At 43.2% G+C, this 19,691-nt stretch overlaps 1 protein-coding gene and 1 long non-coding RNA gene across 3 annotated transcripts in view; one reads left to right on the plus strand and one right to left on the minus strand.

Moving 5' to 3' along the window:
• Nucleotides 1-414: 414 nt before the first annotated feature.
• Nucleotides 415-3,199, minus strand: LOC143974756 (uncharacterized). Its single transcript, XR_013272276.1, has 2 exons — nt 2,111-3,199; nt 415-910 (listed from the first exon to the last, which is right to left on the minus strand). It is a non-coding gene; the product is annotated as an uncharacterized LOC143974756 (long non-coding RNA).
• Nucleotides 3,200-3,237: 38 nt separating this feature from the next.
• The window catches only part of YTHDC1 (YTH N6-methyladenosine RNA binding protein C1), a 55,230-nt gene continuing 38,776 nt past the window's right edge, over nt 3,238-19,691 (plus strand). Inside the window, exons 1-4 of one of the 2 annotated variants that reach the window (XM_077476464.1) lie at nt 3,238-3,576; nt 8,931-9,032; nt 11,786-12,108; nt 18,192-18,540. In XM_077476464.1, the coding sequence (XP_077332590.1) occupies nt 3,546-3,576; nt 8,931-9,032; nt 11,786-12,108; nt 18,192-18,540 (805 nt within the window). In that variant the 5' untranslated portion in view covers nt 3,238-3,545. The remainder of the gene's footprint in view (nt 3,577-8,930; nt 9,033-11,785; nt 12,109-18,191; nt 18,541-19,691) is intronic. The other variant, XM_077476465.1, reaches the window with a different exon arrangement.

The following is a 19,691-nucleotide window of genomic DNA, read 5'->3' on the forward strand; positions in this document are numbered from 1 at the left end:
GTTTTAAAACGCACACGTGAATGTGTGTGTGTGTGTGTGTGTATATATATATTTTTTTTTTTTACTAAACAATACGTAGCTTATTATTTCAAAGCTCAATACAGGTGTGTTTGTTAAGTTGTAGTTACAGTGACAATGTGCTCTAGATTGTGGTCAACTCCTGCAATTTTTAGTCCTCCCCTAAATTATAAGAGTTGAAAAGCCATAATGTTTTTGAACTTCATGCATTAGAATCATTAAGAACAAAAACATTGTGTGTGTGTGTGTGTAGCCGACCCACAACACACCATAATAGTTAGAAGATATTGTCACCCCATGTAGAAAATAAGGTACATTTGCACTATTGGGGTAAGTGGCCAAAATAAAGTACATTTCTGAACATATTAGACAGATAAAAAACACAGACAACAGTAGTTCAAATGAAATGTGAGTTTATGATCTCAAAATTATATTAGGCATAATCAGCTACAATTTGCTGCCAAGCCACTGCTCCTCTACCCACAAAATAATCTAGGTATTTCTGCCATAGACCTGACAATGTGTGAGGGCAATCCAGCAGGGGCATTTTCTAGAGCCGACAGCATGCCCACAGACAGCCGAGCTGCAGCCTCTTCAGCTGGGCCTGCCACTGCAGGGTTTACGTCACTTGGCAGTGAGGCAAGGTAGCTAGTCACATTACTCCTTAAAACATTATGTAAAATACAACAGCACAGGACCACATGGTTGATCTTGCAGAGTGTCAGGTTGATTGGAGTCAAAAACACCCCGAAACGACTCGATAGGATGCCAAAGGCATTTTCGACCACCCTGCTGGCACGAGAGAGCCTGTAATTGAAGATTCTCTGCTCCGGGGTGAAGTTCCTCAAAGGAAATGGCTTCATCAGATGTTCCCCCAGAGAAAACACCTGATCTGCAACAGAAAGGAAAAAAAAATAAAAAATCAAGGCCCTAAACATTGTCCTTAGCAGGTGGCAAGTTTTTAAGGTGCCATTCAGGAGCCGCTTATAGACCTCTGTCTGCATAATCACTCCTCCATCAGAGTTGTGGCCATTCTTCCCAACATCCAGATACAAAAACTCATAGTTGGCAGACATTGCAGCTAGCATGATTATGCTGCAAAAACCCTTATAATTAAAATAATGAGTCAGAGTTGGGTGGTGGGACAATTCGGACATGCTTGCCAGCAATCGCACCACCACAATTGGGAAAATCCCACTGATGGTGGAACTGGGCTGCAACATCCTGCCATTGCTGTGGGTTGGAAGGAAACTGGATTAAAAAAAGAAAAAAAAAAAGACTACTTCTGCACATAACATGGCAAGCAGATTTGACACAAACATGCTTAGCCAACATAAGGAGAAAACTTAAATGAGTATTTAAAGACAAAGGGGCAAGGTCAACTTATCTGATTCATCTCCCCCTCTGGTAGCCCATTAGCAAAATTTTAGGGGGGGGGGGCAAATGAGAGCTGTTTGCACAAATAATCAGGGATACTTCAACCAGCCCCTCCTTACTTACACTATTGGCAGTCCAGTGGCCAGGTAAGAAATGTAATGACCTAAACATATGGATCCACACTGTCCAAATTGCAGCACATTTTGACATTCTGAAAATATAATAGAAGGAAAAAACTGTCTGCATTACAATTTGTAGGTAATCAGGCAGGCCCTTGCACTACATGGTTAGGTGAATTTAGACAGAAATGTAAACACAAAAGAGGGATAGTGTGTATGGGTTTGGCAAAGTCAGCAGATAGAGTATTTGTATCTGTAACTTTGCATTTTTTTTGGGGGGGGGGTTCCAAATGAGTTTGTGCCCCAAAAAAAGTCTCTTGCACTCTGCCTGAATTTGAGGACAACAATAACATTTGTACACATTTTAGGGGTTATTTAGGGTAAGGTTACGAGGCTAGGTGTGTATGGGCCCAGGATACCATGCTGCGGAGGTTAGTTAAGGAAAATATGCATGCAGGCCAACAAAGGAGCAGGAAAAGCTTACAGCATGCATGAGGACAAAGAGGACATTCACAGCATATTACAATATTGATAATATTAACAATACATTAGCAAACATTAATACATAGAATGTGATCTTAAAGGTAAAAACTTACCCAAATATAGTCCTTCTGCAGTACGTGAATAATGGCTGAGCAGGTGTCTGGAATAATGAGTCCTAGAGCCTTGGGGGAGATCCTAGTGGTAAACTTGAGGTCCTGGAGACTTCTCCCCATTGCCACGTAGCGCAAGGTGGCTATGAGCCTTTGCTCTGGAGTTATGGCAAGCCTCATGCATGTGTCCTGCTTCTTAACATAGGTTGTCATAAAATGCCAAATGGTGAAAGCAGGGGTCTGTCACCCGGAAATAATTCTGAAAATCATCCGGATTATTCTCCTGAAGCTCCCGCAGCAAAGGCATATGGCATAATTGGTCGTGATCAAGCAACCAATTTTTGGTCCATGAACTTCTCCTCCTCCTGTTTCTGGACTACACTTTGGTCAAAGCAATAACTCCAAGCCCAATAATAACACGTTCTCTCCTCCGATTCCGCAACATGGCTGGTTGCCGAAAGGCTGTTCAGAAACTAACTGAAAAGCATGCACTGAAAAGCACAAATGGAAAAAACGCGAATAACCACTCACCAAACTTCTACTAACATGAAATTAGCAAAATAAGCCCAAAGGGTGATGCCTGGCAATTGAACTTCCTCTTTATCGGCTCGTAGTAAGTCTAATATGTCACTATGTTCATGTTTGTTGGTCCACAATTGTGTAGCGTTTTATATGCAAGACAAGTTCACGGCACACACTCTTCGGACAAAAGTCTGACGTTCTGTTGGCCAACAACCCGCTTGTGTGTACGAGCCTTTAGCCTCACAGATGAGCCTTTTACAAGCTGAAAAACGCTCAGGTGTGAACAGGGCCTTATTAAACTGAGTGGGCTGCCCTATGCACAGAAACGCCCAAGTTTCCGCTACGCCAAGATGTGAACATTGACTGATATAAACCCTTGGCAGATGGTCTATAGATTTATGTGGATATTGGATGTTTCAGCTGTATGAATCCTCAGAGTACCAGCATACAAACACTGCACTGCCTCCAGGCACCTTCCTGTAAATATTTACCACACACACCTTCCTTTGTGTTTACCTCACGCTGAAAGGCGGGGTCTGATGGCGTCACCGGGGGGGGGGGGGGCGTGTTGGAGCAGTGCACGCCGGGAGCAGGGTGTTGTTGTCGCAGGAGGCTGAAGCTGAGCTCCGCCATTTTGTTCGTAGAATAGGGTGAGGGGGAAGAAAGAGAAGAGTGCTGGGTCACCTGTTCAGGGTCGAGCGGCAGGCTGGCAAGGTGCGGGAAGTGTAGACAGGTGTAGGTGAGCGTTGCCGCTCACTTTGTGGTCTCGGGACTGGTCGCCCTCCTCGGGATTCGCTTCGCCACGGCAGGAGAGCGGGGCGCCCGGCGGGGCGGGGGGGACACTCTGACATCCGCCAGCGGCAAGGACAGCAGAGTGCTCCCGCACCGGAGTAGACGGCGGAACAAAGCACGGAGGATGGAAGCAGAGAGAGGAGAGCCGAGCAAAGGTGAGCGGACACGTGTGTGTGTGTGTGGATCATAGAGAGGGAGATGAATGAATGCGGCCTTTGTGGAAGGGGGCCGGGCCCGGCCACTGTCCTCCATGGGACCCCTACACATCCAATGTATTGCCCCACACGGGGCCCCCTACACATCCGCTGTAATGCCCCCCACGGGGGACCCCTACACATCCGCTGTAATGTTCCCCCACGGGGCCCCCTACACATCCACGTAAAGCGATTGTATAGTCGTTTTTTTTTTTTTTTTTTTTTTTTTTTTTTTTACTTTTTACCTACAGGTAAGACTATAATAAGGCTTACCTGTAGGTAAAAAAATAATCTAAACCTGTACGGTTTAGGAGAGATTCCCCCTCGCAATGAGCCGCTGACTGTAGCGGCGCATTAACACAGCGGATTTCCGGCAGACGCCGGACCCTGCCGGAAAGAAATCTCCTGAGCGCGTGCGCGGTAGCGATGATATCGCGGCTCCAAACGCTCACAACGTCGGAGCAGCAATACCCGGAAGACACGCAGAGGGAACATGTCAGCTCCCTCTGCGTGGATCGGGTGAGATGTTGGGGCCTCGTTCTAAGTATTTCATAATGAGATAGTATGCTGTGCATACTAGCTCATTATGCCTTTTCCCTTGCAGGTCTGGAGAAAAAAAAAGTCAGCGGGTTTACTCCCGCTTTAAGCAATCCAATTAAGTTGGTATCCAATCAGGCAGGTTTTTGTACTACATAGGTGATGGCAGATCTAAAGGAGATTGTATGATGTATGACCAGCTTAAAGCTTTATTAAACCCAAAAGCAAACATATATTGTAGCTTACTAGTTAGATGTGATGGCTGTATCAATTTTCTATATTTATTTTTTCATTATTTTCATCTTGTGATCTGGCCGGTAGGTCGGTTTTTAAAAAGAACAAGCTCCTGCAGATTTATCAGGGGGGGGGGAGACAAATGATTAAGTACTGACGGAAGTGCTTACAATGACCAGCTTCTATGTAATCACGTAAAACATTTATCCCAAAAGAAAAAAAAGTTTAACTTATTATAAAGTATGAGCTGGAGTTTGCCTTCAATTTTAATTTCTTAGTTTATCAAAGTCTGCTAGTACATCTAACCCTCCCCCCTCTGGAAAAGAAAATGAATGGGGCCACCACATCTAATGATTGTTAAGCTGCAATATATTTTTATTTTGGGGTTTAATACCAATTTAAAGCAGTAGTAAACCGCAGGGGGAGGGAAAAAACCCTACAAAACAATAGCATAATGTGCTAGCATGCATTGCATACTAGCATATTATGAAGTGCCCAGTCACCGCTGAGGGAGCTGACCTGGTCCCTCTGCATTTCTTCCAGGTTTGTGGGCTCTGGCGCTGTGAGTGGCCAGAGCCGTGATAAAGTTGCAGCACACAATCTGCCGGACCTTCAAAGCCCATGCGCCGCTGACAGCAGTGGCTGCATGCAGGGTGAATATCTCCTAAATTGCAATGGTTTAGCAGATATTCATTTTACCTACAGGTAAGCCTTATTATAGGCTTACCTATAGGTAAAAATGACCAAGGGGGGCATACGCCGCTCGTTTTAGCAACGCTTTTTGGCTGCTAGCGGGGTGATTTTAGCCCCCAAAAAGTTAAAAACTGCCATGTTGCGGCGCTTCGTAAGTGCTTTTCAGGTGATTCAGACTCGCTGCTTATTAATTCCAGTGGAGTGTGGGTGTTTTGGGAGCGCTAAATACAGCTCTCCCAACCTGCCTCAAAGAAGCTGCTTGCAGGACTTTTCGTAACATCCCGCAAGCGCACCGCCCCAGTGTGAAAAAGTCACACTTGAATGAATAGGAGGCGGATTTAAGGCTCTTAGCAGAGGCTAATTCTAGCGCTAAAGTGCCTGAAAACCTTCCCAGTGTAAAAGGGGCCGAAGTCGCACATAATTTTCTATCTCTGTGTCTTCCCTTTTGGTTATTGTATCAGTCCAGTTGTGTATAGCCTTCTAATCCTCTTGGTTTTAGGCCCCTTTCACACGGGAAAGATCCGTGATGATCTGCCCGTGAACATCCGCTTGCTCAGCGGGGATCACTCTGTTTATCCTCTGAGCCGGCGGATAACAGGGCGGTCCCGGCACACTGCAGGGACCACCCTGTCAGATCTCTGCTCTCCTCTATGGGGGATCGGATGAGCACGGACCGTCTGTCCGTGTTCATCCGATCCGCTCTGCAGATGGATAGAAAAATAGGATTTTCCTCCGTCTGCAGAAACAGACCATAGCGGAGACGAATGATATCGGGTGTCAGCGAATGTTCATCCGCTGACACCCGCTATCCCATAGGCATGCATGTATGCCCGTATTTCACCTAAAAACGGATAGATGAAATACGGACATAGTCTGAAAGGGGCCTTAGTAGCTTGCTTTATTTTGTTAAATCTGACCTAAACCTTTGTCGCACACTTTTCGGTATAACACTCCTCTATCAGTCTATGGTCAGAAATGTTTTCTTTGTTGGGGTGCACTTATGCTGGACACTGTTAATCACTTGCCATCTGGAAGGTTTTACCCCCTTCGTGACAAGCAATTTTTTTGCTATTCAGCACTGCTACTTTAATTAGCAATTGCTTTGTCATGCAAGCCAAAAACAGAATGGCGCACAAGAGGGTACCGAAACGCTGATAAAACAAAAGTCTATAAAGTCCAGGAAGTATATGTATGCAGCATTGGTGGCAGCTCCTCTGGAATAACAATGGGAGAAAAGCAAGGTGCGCCAAAGAAAGTGCAACAGAAGATGCATTGAATGGTATATATAATTAAAATCATCCCAATAGCTACTCACACTTATAGAAAGATCAATAGCCATATAACCGTATAATACTGTGGTTACTCAGTGGGTCCCGGTGGATAGTGGCACACACTCAGTCTCATTGGAAGTGATGTCAGAATGTGGACATAACGTTTCAAAGCACCCCACGCCAGGTGCCGGCAATTGCAACCGTGAATCATTTTAAATAGGATTGGACTTCATTTTTTATTTAATTTTTTTTTCATTTTTGCTGCAGCATGTTCTGTATATGCTACAGATGCGCAAACTTACAAGCAGACTAGGGGAACCCCCCAGGCACTATATTTAAAGGAATATTTTATTTTTTTTGTTGCACTTTAAACAGCATTAAATTACTGCTCCTGAAATAACGATTGTTTTTTTATTTTTTTAGCATTGATACATTTCCCCCAGGGCAATGCCCAAACCCCGTAACCCTTTAATAGACAATTACTTGCATATAAGCCTTCAAAATGGGCACTTTTGATTTTTCCTATTTGGCGCTCATAGACTTTAATGGGGTTCCCTGTTTGGGAGTTCTGCTGCAAACCGAACAGAGGGGTGTTTGGCCCATCTCTGCAATAGGGCACACAGCGGTTATGAATTAAATTCTTTCCTAACAGCTTTGTTGACATTATGATCATAATCCCCCCGGCTGATCAAAGCAGTCAGGTACAGGGAGCCACAATCCTCTGCATCCTGTGAACACAGCGTTTGCTGGAGTGACATAACGCTCGCCTCTATCCTGGAAGAGACAGGATGACGTACATTTTGAGTTGTTTTCAGTTGATCACTGGAAACTAGCAAATAATTGTGGCTACGGTCTTTTGGCCATAGATGTAGTCATTTACTGATACTTGCTGGAAGAAAGATCCTGGGTAAAATGTTCTGTAAAGACCTATATTAAAACGTATGCATGATATGATTCCTCATCCTCTTCTAGTTGTCAGCTTTGTAGTATTTACACTTTTATGCGTAAATTACTGTACTTTAAATGTAAAATTTTTTGAACTTTGAGCCCATTGTTGTATTACTGATCTTTACGCAGCTGCGTGCATTGTTCCAAAGATGGCAGTGTACCTGTGCTCAGAGCAGTAAAAATGTGGCTTATTTTCACCCGTGTCCAAGAGACCTAAAACATGTGATAAAACATATTAGTACCATGCTTTAGCCCTTGTTTATTCATGTTTTTTTATTAGTAGGATACTGGAAAAGCCACAGCTTTGTTGTAATAGATGACTAACTTTTTTACAGGGTTAGGCTTCATTTACATTTGCTCTTTAGCCTGTACAGTGTGAATGCAACCTGTCTGCGTTCAGGGCTGCTCACAGGTATGCCTGTCAAATTAGGATGAGCATCTGCATCTGTACAGCTGCTGCTCCCACCAGTAACAGGCTGCCGGTGGGACGTAGCTCCAGCTATATCAATGAGAAGGCTGTGTAGGAAATGGTGTCCATGTTAATAAGACCAATCTAGGTTCTGATGCTGTATAAATTTGGCCCTTTTTATATTTCCCTTTCCCTTTTAAAATAAGGGAAATCCACTCTTAGTTATCACAGGAACAAGTGTCCCCATTGGAAGATTTTCCCTCTGTTCTTTTACCAGTGAAAAGTTCAAATTTTAGATTGTAGCTGCAGACTTTAGATTTTTACAGAGATGGCTCGAGAACCACAATAAAGCTGAACTCTGGGTACAATTGTGGTGGGTTTGGAAAGGTCCATTCCACTTGCTGACTAGTCGCTGTCATAGGTCGGCTCGTTCCCGTGAATCGACAAACTGGCACGTCGGGCCCCTTTAAGAGCTGTAGCAGGCACACACCCACTGCACAGCGGAGGACCTGAGGTGCTCGGCCACGATGTCCGCTGGCCACCCGCGATCGCTGGCACGTGTGCCAGAACGGGGATATATATATATATATATGTGTGTGTGTGTGTACACACAAATCCCTGTATTGCAGGGGAGAAGAGACATATTTACTGTAAGTAGGATATAATACAGTAGCTGCTGATGTTTAATACAAGGACACTTGCCTGTCCAGGGATCCCGCGATGTTGGCACTGAAGCCGATTCGTCCATTGGCTCGGGTGCAGGTGCCTCCATTGCCACTAAGGGAAACCGATAGTGGAGCCTTCATGCGCCAGTTGCGCAGCACTTTCGGAATGGCATCGTCTTCTGGGACACTCACAAGTCCTAGAAGGAAGTGGGGGGGGGAAGGAGGAGCTGCTGGTGCAGATGGGGGGAAATTACCTCTCCACGGGGACGAAAGTACACTTGGTCTGTTATACCCATAATATCTTGCATTTTTACCTTTTTGTATTGTGCAAAATATAGTGCTCTTTGTGTGTACTTTGAATCGCTGAAGATATATTGAATTATATAACTTATCTGTGCAATGTTTATTGGTGTGTCATGTCTGCATTCTGTCCCTGTATTTAAAAAAAAATAAAAAAAGGAAAAAAAAAAATGTGTAAGTAAAGACTGGTTTGGGCATGGTCATTGTAAGGTGTTTGTTTTTTGTTTTTTTTAATCCAATGTCTCTTGTTTTTTGTAGATGGTGAAGTCAATGTTTTGGATGACATTTTAACTGAGGCTCCTGATCAAGACGATGAACTGTACAACCCTGAAAGTGAGCAGGATGTTAATGAAAAGAAAGGTATCTATACAGTTTTTATCTTATTTGCCTATACTCCTGTATGCCATGCTGATGGCCTCTAGAACCCACTGAAAATTCCAGTACTTGTGTATGGTAAATGTTCATGTTTCACAGCACTGTGTGTGAGGAGATATCAATAGCAGAGTGTAAGCTTGAGCTTTCAGTGAGGCTGGGTTCACACTAGTGCAAATTGGGGGTGGGTTTCCCTGCCTCCAATTCGCATGACAAAGCGTGCACAGCTCACAATGGCGCCGGTTCACGTGTCTTTGTGGTGGCCATGGAGTGGATTGCACAGGAGTCCTGTGCTTCAAGTCCAACTGCAGGCAAAAATGTGGACTGGATTCATCCCTGAAATGGAGAACAGGGACGCATCGGACCCCTGCTGTGTGCTACATCTGCACTAAGTGTGAGCCCAGCCTGAAAGTTGGTTATGCATAGTTCTTTGTGTGAGCATCGCACAGTGCATTGGCCAGTTGGTCTGATTGTCTACTGTACCAAAGAGTCTTTTTTTTATTAAAGGTCTGTTTTTAAATGAATACTAGATCTTTTATTTGAACAATATTTAAAGTCTCCATGTAACAATTTGATGTTATCCATAGCTATTTATATGGTCCCTATGCAGTGCTTGTGGGTGTTTGTTTTTTATCAGTCAGCTGGCTGAATCAGGGAAAAAATTTATTTTTCCTTCATCCACCCAAACGGGCTGAATGGAGTAACCTCCCCCTCCTCCTGGGACATTCTATTTTAAACAGAGGGACCCACCGCTGTCAGAATACACTGTTCAGTAGCTGCAGATACTGATTGACAGGTTTTTCAGCATGTCCTTTGTACAAAAGTTGATAAAACAATTTGATGTCTGTCGAGTGGGGACAAACACACACTGATAGAAATTTTTTTTTTTCAGTGTATGGCCAGCTTAAGGCCCCTTTCACAAAGGGGTCTCCGCTAAGCGGAATCCACTGACATGGAGCAGGTGGATGAGAGGTCCGTGTCTGCTCTGCAGAGATGTTCCTGCTCTCCTCTATGGGGCCATTGGATGGAAACGGACCACCTGTTCATTTCCATCTGATCTGCCGGACAGATGGGGGAATAGGACCACCAGCTAGCTGTTTTTGGCGGACAGGCTCGGATCGAATGGCAGTTGGTGTCAAATGTGTTCTTTTGACATCTGCCACTTTTTGTCTGGGGTTTATTTTTCTACATCCATTTCCAATATAAAAAAGGACCGTTTTTTTTTTTTTTTTTTTTTTTTTTACCAGTTTTTCATCTGTTCTGTTTTCTTAATGGTACAAAAATAGGCCTTGGATCTGTTTAAAACAGCAGATTTTGACAGATGCAGAGGTAAATGGATGATCCATTTACATCCACTTTTTTTTTTTTTTTTTATAGAGATGCATTGATGTCCATTTTTCATCCGTTAACTTCCCGTATGCGAGACTGTCACCCTGACAAAACAGTGGGCTTGATTTACTAAAACTGGAGAGTGCCAAATCAGATGCAACAATGCATGGTAGCAAATCCACTTCTAACTTCAATTAAAGTATTGCTAAACCCACAAGGGTAAAATCAGTCTGTATATGCAGTAAAGCATCCTTGTTATACTCACTGTGGAACCCAAGGGGTTAATCCTTTGCATTGAGTAAAAAGGCTAATCGATCCTGTCTTCTCTGATTCTCCCCTCCTTCCACTAACTCCAAAAAATAAACTGATATTTACAGAGTACCGAGGATACATGTGATCTGCACTATCCAGACAGAGGTTCAGGGGTCCTGCATCCTCATAAGACAATTGTGGGAGAAATGAAATCCCCCCTCCTACAGGCTTTCACAGCACACTGATAGAAGTCACAAGACTACTCTGCTGATTGAAAAAAAGTATTTATCAGGTGCCACATTTGGCATCTTTCATAACGTCATCGCTCGGCTCCCTCCTCCTCCCACTGCTGCCAGGACATTAGAGAGGAGTGGAGCCTTGCGCATGCGCAGTAGGGTTCCTGGCGTGAAACCATAAGGCTACACTGCTGGGTACCCTTTTCCAAAATGGCGGCGGCATGCACCCGATGTGGAAACACCAGCTGCGGTGCCGACATCGCTAGACTTCAGGACAGGTAAGTGTCCTATTAAGTCAGCAGCTGCAGTATGTGTAGCTGCTGGCTTTTAATATTTGCAGCGGTGGCCGGAACACTGCTTTTAAAAGGATTTCTACTTTTATTTTAAAGAGAAATTGCACGTAAGAAAACTATCAACAGCTGTTGTTGTCCTTTGCTGTTGAAATGCCTGGCTGCATCTTGCTTTTATACCAACACTAACCTGACATAAAACCGGGTTATTTGGGTTGAGCAAATAACTACCACCCCTACGATACGAAAAACTGCGACACAGTCAAAAAGGGGACTGTTCGGGTTTAGGGGGATGGTGTATGCAAACATACTTCAAGTTATACACTAAGGCCCCTTTCACACTTGTGCGACTTGTCATGCAACTTTGCAGTTCCAAGTTGCAGGACAAGTCCTACCCCATGGGTTCCAAAGGGTGGCATTCTTATCTGTGTGACTTCAAAGTAGTACCTGCACTTCTTTGGTCTGACTTTGATGCAACTTGAGGTCCATAGACCTCAAGATTACACAGTCATTGCTTCGTCGTGGCACCTTCAGGTCGAATAAGTGTAATAGGGGCTTAAATACTGGTATAATTTGAGACATGCTCTAAGAAGTGGACTATATTTAAACGTTGCATTTTTTTTTTTCCCCCCAGGGTCCAAAAGAAAGAGTGATCGAATGGAAATTCCTGAAACTAAAAGGCAAAAACAATCCTCCCACATCGCAAGGCCTCCCCCACAAAGGCTTTCCAGTGGCACAAAGAGAGTTGTTAGCACCAAAGGAAAGCCGGTATCGGAATACAAGAATGATGACTTCTCTAGACATGACAGGAGCAGAAGGCCTGAAAGTGATCGGAGAGTTCATCCCTCTGGCAGCTCTGGACGGGAAGGATATAAAGGGTCACAGGAAAAAAACAACACAAGGAAAAGAGAATCTGACAGGAGACCCAAATCTGCCAGCCCCGTTCTGTCATCTGAGGTAACGAATGGCTCTTAATTGTTTTGTTCTTAGTAATGATTACTTGCTACAGCCTACATGTTGTGTAACCCATAATTTTAGACTTTACGGTAAATTTTTGTCCTACCTAAAATCTTGTGCAATTCTATTGCTTGTCAAAACGTGTAAATTTCTAAATATGGTTGTCCTTAAAACTAGAGACCTCCTATTACAGAAAAAATATTTGCGTTGAATAAATGCACCAAAGGTTTAACCACATCAGCCCTGGAAGGGGGTAAACCCTTGATGACCAGGCTATTTTTGCCACTGTGTTACTTTGACGATTGTGTGGTTGTGCGACGTTGGGCCCAAACAAAATTGATGTGTTTTATTTTATTTTTTCTCCCCACAAATGGAGTTTTCTCTTAGTGGTATTTGATAATATTTTTTACTTTCTGCTATAAAACATAACCTATAAAAAATTTGTAAAAAATCGAATTTCTTCATCAGTTTAGGCCAATTTGTATTCTGCTACATATTTTTGGTAAAAAAAAAAAAAATCCCAATTGGCATATATTGGTCGCAAGTTATCATGTCTACAAACTGGGATATTTTTATGGCATTTTTACTAGTACTGGCGGCGATCAGCAATTTTTTTTTTTTTTGTTTTTTTACACTAAGTGACACTCTTTGGGGACCAGTGACACCAATACAGGGATCAGTGGTAAATAAATTCACTGTTACTGTATGACACTGGCAGGGAAGGAGTTAACATCAACAATCAAAGGTTTAAGTGTTTGTTCCCTGGGTGTGTTTTCTTACTGTGTGAGGGATGGACTGACTGCAGTGAGAGACATCTGTGTTCCTAATTAGCAGGAACATGAGATCTCTTCTCGCTCACCCCCCCCCCCCCCCCCCCTTCCTCTCGCCTCCTCCTCCCCCGTTTTGTCATTCTTCTGAACTTTTTTGGGTGGCCAGCAGCTGCCGGCAGTGCATGCGCCCCAGGCCCGGAAGTTGCGGACAGGTACATTGTTTCATGCCGCTGGGTTGCCCTGCCACAGTATGTGCGGTCTGAAAGTACTTAGTGATGCAAATTTTTTATTTTTTTTTTCTAGCTTTTTTACTATTAGAATTTTTTCTTTTCTTTGTTCAAAAATTTCTGCTACACTGCTGTGTGAGCTGGTCTTTTCAGCTTGGCTGCCCGGATCGGCCTTTTCTTAGTCTGATTTTGGAGAGCCATACCCAGACCTCAATTGAAGTGTTCCAAGGGTAGCCTGGAATGTATCCTTTGGACACTGGGTTCCCCTTGTGATGCTTTCCAGACATTGCATATTGGTAAAGGTTAGTCTTGAATGTTTTCCAGACCCATAGCATTGCCTCAGTGCGGTTAGTGAGGCGGAGACAGTGGAGGGGTGGATTTCTGGCAGGGAGGAGAGATGACGCCTCCTCCATAGGTGGCACAGACCTGGGTGAGATCCCTTCCGCCCACAACATGTCTGCTCCCTCCCTGTTCTTTCAGAGGACTAAAAGGTGCCATGTCAGAATGCTGGCTGAGCTTAGAAGTATAGAAGCCAACGGTCTTACAGGATGTCAGCAGGCAAAATAGCATTTTTTTTTCAGCCAGTTCAGCAGCCTGTAACGGAGGAACTACAGAGCTCAAAAGAACATGGATGTAAAACTTGGTGAAGGTAGTAGATCAGCAACAAGGACATGGAAAAAATGTTTTGCCCGGTGTTCTGCTTTAATACTCACTTTTGTAAGTAGGCTGTTTGGGCTAATCAGCGGGAGCTACTACATTGTTTGACTTGTGAGCACCTTTGCATTTCATTCTTTCCATTGGTTTCACTGCAGAATAGGTTAGTACATTTCTTCGATTCACCATTCAGGAAGCACCTTTTGGGCTCTTTTCCTTCATTAGGAGTCGATGGAATACCTTCCTGCTGCCGCTCCTGCTTGCAAAGAGCACATGGTAGTCACACCCTTGGTCTGTTCCTCCCTCCTATAGTGATTTGGTCAACTTTGCCCCCTGTCCCTACAACTGCTTCCAAGCAGCTGGACTTGTGAGTACATAAGTGTGATAGACCCAACTGAGACAGAGGCTTTTGGAGGGAAGTGGGGGCAAGTCTCCTACCCACTGATTATGGCCCTAGGAGGAGACTGGGGATTTAGTCTGCTTCCAGTCAGATCATGGTAAAGATCTCAGTTCAGCCTCTGATTCCAGATCGTTATCGAACGATGGACAACGTTGTGATGAACGCCGAGAGTGAGGCTTGGAATAATTCTCTGAATAAGGACAATAAAGCTTCCTGTCCAGAGTGTGTGGAAAGGTGTAAGATTAATCTTGTACAGGTGAATGGTCAGGGGAAATATGGTGGCCCTCCTTCAGACTAAGTTGGAGTAGCCCCTCCACAAAATATTTATCAACAATATGCTTCAAGAAATCTATGAATGCCATTTTTTCCCTTATCGCCTTTCAGAACAGCACATGAGAGAGTGGCTCCACCCACTAGGAAATAGGAAATACAAACTCCACCACATTTTAAAAGGAGGCTTCTCCCCACAGCACATCAGTTTTTTTTTTTTTCTTTCCTCTGGCAAGTGAACATCTAGTAGGAGCTAGGGTCTCTTATGGTATTGTCCTGAGAGGCCATGCTGCCTACCCCACCATACCCTTTTTATTTATTTTATTTTTTTTCCCCCAGAGAGTCTGCTCCTCCCACACTGCGCCAGAGGGTAGCTGGTAAGTTGGCTCTTTTTTTTTTCCCTTTTCAGAAGAGAGCAGAACGGTTTCTGGAAAATACCGGGCTGTTCTGCTGAACAAAGTACCCCTCCTCTTGTAGCTTCAGTGCTACCTAACAATGCTAACCTGAAATTTTGCACTCTGCTGGAGTTTGTGCTGCCTTTTGTGTTTACCTTGGCTCTGTCAAGCACGGACTCTTCCTCTGCTCTCTCCTGGGATGATTTTACTGCAGCCATTCATGATTTTATAGCCTGTATATCAGACGTTTAACTCTAATCACAGATGTATCAAGTGCACAGCCCACCCCCATCTTTCCCTTATCTGTCATTGGCCTCCAAGCAAAATCGGCCACTGAGAAGCAATGCAGAGGCTCCTTGGTCCTTGATGGAAGAACCTGTCTTTGATTAGTTGCATTCTTTTACATCGCTCCCAAACTTGCAGACATTTTAAAATTTTGAGTCTAGGCTGGTTTAGAACCTTTTTAATACGACTAAAGACCTTCCTTGTGCACCAGGTGTCCTTGGTCTTTCTTTATGGGGGCTAGAAACATTCTAACAAGTTGGGTATACCTTTTCAAGTGTCTTATCAGTCTTGTATCCTTTTTGAAGAGAACTTGTTAAAATATTTTTTGCTGTTCTGTCTGTGGATCTGTTTTTATCAAAGCCACTACTATATCTAGAGGTTGCATCTGTCACCTTTTTAACTGGGGGCCTTCCCTAGAACCTTGACCTCTCAGGCAGGTTCTGCTCTGCAACTTATTTTAGCCGTGACCTTGATCTGTTAAATACTCACTGGCTTAAAGCCATTAGAAGAGATTTGATCTCTTTAGAAGTTGATCCTTTGGTCATTTAGATCTCATGCCTTCAACCTTGAACTACAATGGGTTTGGCCTGTTGGAACCTTCCTGGCTCATTTCCTTATGAGTCTCTGATTAATGAACATGAGAAGGACACTTGGGCTGAAGTGAGTCATATTCTGGCCCAAATTGAGTCTTGCAGTCCTAAATGTTTGTTTTTAGTTCTGACCCAGAAATTCCACATGAGATCCACCAGGTTTGTCAGGCCTCCCTCTAGCAGGGAGGCATTCTGGTCCTCGGGGTCATGGATGCATATCTACATGCAATGGTCTTTCCAGAACATCAATAATTCCTACGTTTGCTTTGGATGCTTGCGTTTTCGCTTTGTGCCCTGACATTTGGCCGGTCTTCTGTATTTCAAGTCTTCACCAGGGTTCTGGCTTTAGTACTATACTGGATGACCACCTTTTACTCCAGTTGGCATAGGGTACTGGTGGACAACGTGGCCCTGACTCCTCAGACTCTCCAACCTTCAGAAAATGTCGGTCTGGTCCTAGACACAGTTTTTAAGACAGTTTGTTTCCTCCCCAGGAGAAACTTTCAATAGAAATGACAACATATTACCATTGTTTACTTCTAGAAAATATTTACACATTAGATGGTCGGAAGGGATTAACATTGCAACTGCAGCTCATGTACTCAATGAGGCACATGGGACACTGACCAAATAACCTGAATTAAAATTTAATTGTTTTATAGAAAACTCTTCCCCTATACACCTTATTGTAACAAGTATTCACTCCACTCCAACTACTGATAACCAAATTTTAGGTTGGGTATCATTTGTTCTTGCTCTCCAATCACTGGAGCAATTTTGCCAGGCTCCAATTTATTTATTTACCATAATAGATGGACTCAAGGGAGGATGGCAAATGGATGCTTTTATAGTAGGTTTGCCAGAACATGGTTTAAGAAATGTAACACATGATACCAAATCTGTACCCCTGGCGCTCCTCCCACTAGCCCATATACAGGTTGAGTAGAGGGGGAAACTTGTCCCCATAGCATCTTGGCAGGTAGAGGGCCCCGTTGAACAGAGAGAACATGTGATTCAGGGATAATTCCATAAACATTACAAGGAACTTCTGCAATTCCTGTGGGTAACCACTATACCTAGATAGATGAAGTATAAGGGCTACCTACGCTGGATAATGAAGGATCAATTTTAATATGAATAATTTAAAATTCAAAATCTATGACGCTATAAGGTTGAATTTACACTTGGCATTTCCTGAACTGGTGACAACACACAGGAATGGGAATCGTGCTTGCATTGCCCTTAATTGTTAATGGCACCCCAAATGCAGTTAGATGCATGGTAAATGTGCCACACTTTGTCTGAAAAGGTTCTAAAGCTTCCTTTGGTGTGTGTGCTGCCCGATGCACAAAAAACAGTGAGCAGTAGTGTCAATCTCCATATAATCTTGGGAATTCAAGACCGCTACACAACTCCTTTTTTAATCTGAAAATTGAATCTTATTCTTTTAATTGCAGAAGAGTCCTGCTGCACATTCCCCTTTGACTCCATGGGATCTAAATCTGGTTCTCTCAGTGCTTCTAAAAAAAAATAAAAAGCATTTCCCCTCTCTACTCCCCTCAAGGACAAGGTGGTGGGGAAGCCCAGAACCCCCTTCTACCAATGATCAATTTGGCCAATTCTGCCCCTCTTGTCTGGCTCCAGTGTAGCCTACACTATATACTGCAATACACAGCCCTCGAGTGAGTGTCTGTCATAATGCTTGCAATGGCAAGTGGTCTTCAGATAGCACAGCCACATGACCATGCTGACAAGTGAGCACATCTGAAGTGGCTTCTTCTGGTAAGATGTTCAGAAGAAAGGTATTTCTTATCCGTCAGTGTGGTCATGTGGTTGGGCTTGCCATTGCAAGCATTTTCATGGTTACTCCAGAGCTGTGCATTAGTGTATGGGCTACTACACCAGCAAGGTAGGCTCACGGTTTTTATGTACAGTGGGGTGCAGAGGGTTGGTTAGAAATGGTCAGTTTTTTTTTTTTTTTTCTCTCTTCATGACAAGATAAACTTGCCCCCCCCCCCCAACTTCACTGCGAGGATTGCTGATATGTAAAATCTGGTTTCTTGTTCCACAGAGCCCTAGATAATTGTCTGTTGTTATCTTGTACATTTAGCTTTGCTACCTGGCATAATTCCCCCTATGGCTTTATTCTCAGAAGTAATGCTAGGAGCTGGAGCAGGCATATTACTAATTCATGATAGTGTAGAGGTGTACATTTGATAATCAAATGGTCCACCATGGGAACCTTGGCTGTGCTAAATCGTTTTCTCACCTTTATGCCACTTACGTTTTTGTGTAAATTTTGTATATAACGTCTGTTTGCACATGCCTTACCAATATGATGAGAAGAAATGTTTTATATTGTAGCCTTTTATGTATGTTTATCCCCCCCCCCCAGGCTGAGATGATTATATATTTTTATTTTTATTGGTGGATATAGGTTTCATTTGTGTTTTTTTTTTTTTTTTTTTTTTTTTCATTTATTTTACTATTAGAAAATAAGACCTGATTCAAGCAGGCGACCAAGCAGGTCCAGTCGTTCATCCGATGCGAACTCTGATGAATATGGTTCAGAGAGGGACAGTGGTAGCAGCGATTCTTCTGATGAAGAACAAGGAAACAATAGTGAGAATGAAGGAATGGAAGAAGAGGAGGATGAAGGGGAGGAAGCTGAAGAGGAAGAAGGTGAGGAAGAGGAGGAAGAGTATGAACAAGAACACGAAAGAGACCAACGAGAAGGAAATGATTATGATACCCGTAGTGAGGCCAGCGACTCAGAATCTGACTCTGCCTCATTCTCAGATGGAGACTCCATTCGTTCTGGTTCTGGCTCTGACATTTCAGGTAATATGTGCATAGGTTTTCCATTCCTTGTGGTATTTTAGTTGCTTTATATTTGTATAAATGGCTAAAGTCATGTTTTTGGTCTACTGTGCAGTTTTCAGCTTGATAAAAAGTAGACTTTTGCTAGAGAGTCTTCCTGTGCATAGATTCTTAATGTATTTTTTTCCCCCCTTTTTAATAAATGATAGAAGTCACCTAAAGAAGACCTGTGATATTGTGCATAGATATACCAGGAGTCTCCTGGAGGGGGTTGATGTAATTATGATGAAAATTGAGGAAGGGGATGGGCCAAAACTGCAATATAAAACTTAAAAAAAAAAAAAAAACCTTGTAAGGATGGGGAGTATTACTATGATGCAAATTACGTTTTTGTGAGTGAAGATATTGCTTACTTTTTAGAGAAGGTAACGATTGGAGTTCTAAACCACTGTTTTGTCTGGCAGTATTTGTGCTTTGGGGGTTTAGTAAAGTTTAAAAACCTAATAGCCTTTATAATGACCTGTCTGTCCCTTCTCAGTAAATTGGGAAGACCACACGCTGTAATTACAGCTTGTGTTTTTTAAGTATTTGGAAATTTGTTTTATCTAGGCGGACTTCATTCACATACATGTCCTCCGTAGGCCGTGGTTCCTGGTTCACACCACCAGGAATGTAGGTTGCAGGCTCCATTGATATAACTATTTCCACCATTTGAAAAAAGAATGCAAATGTAGAATATTTAGTAAGCAGCACTACAGGCAGGGGCACACTTCAATTAAGATACAACTGGCTCCTGACCCAGAGACTCTTAAGGAAGTGACTGGATATCTTCCCAAGTAAGGGAAAAAATAATCACTTTTGATGGTAGTCCTTAAGAAGGCGTTCTTTCTACTACTGTTCTAGAGGTAGTTGTAAAATTTGGATTTCTCATTTTCTGATCCAATGGTTGGGGCCAATAGAGAGGAAATTCAAGAGAACCATGACAGCATTCATATACCGTCATCATTTTATCCAAAACTGGAGGGAAAGTATTGTGTGGAGTTTTAATTTATAGCAGAGTTCCACCCATTTTGTTTATACTTGATGTCACTTGCATACCCATTGATCATGCTTATACTAATGGAAATCGTGTTTGTTTGTGTTTTTTGTTTTTCTGGCATGTAAATACCTTT

This window comes from Lithobates pipiens, unplaced genomic scaffold (genome assembly GCF_037356315.1).
Source record: "Lithobates pipiens isolate NorthernLeopardFrog02 unplaced genomic scaffold, aLitPip1_a1.2 Scaffold_13, whole genome shotgun sequence".
Classification (NCBI taxonomy): Eukaryota; Metazoa; Chordata; class Amphibia; order Anura; family Ranidae; genus Lithobates; species Lithobates pipiens.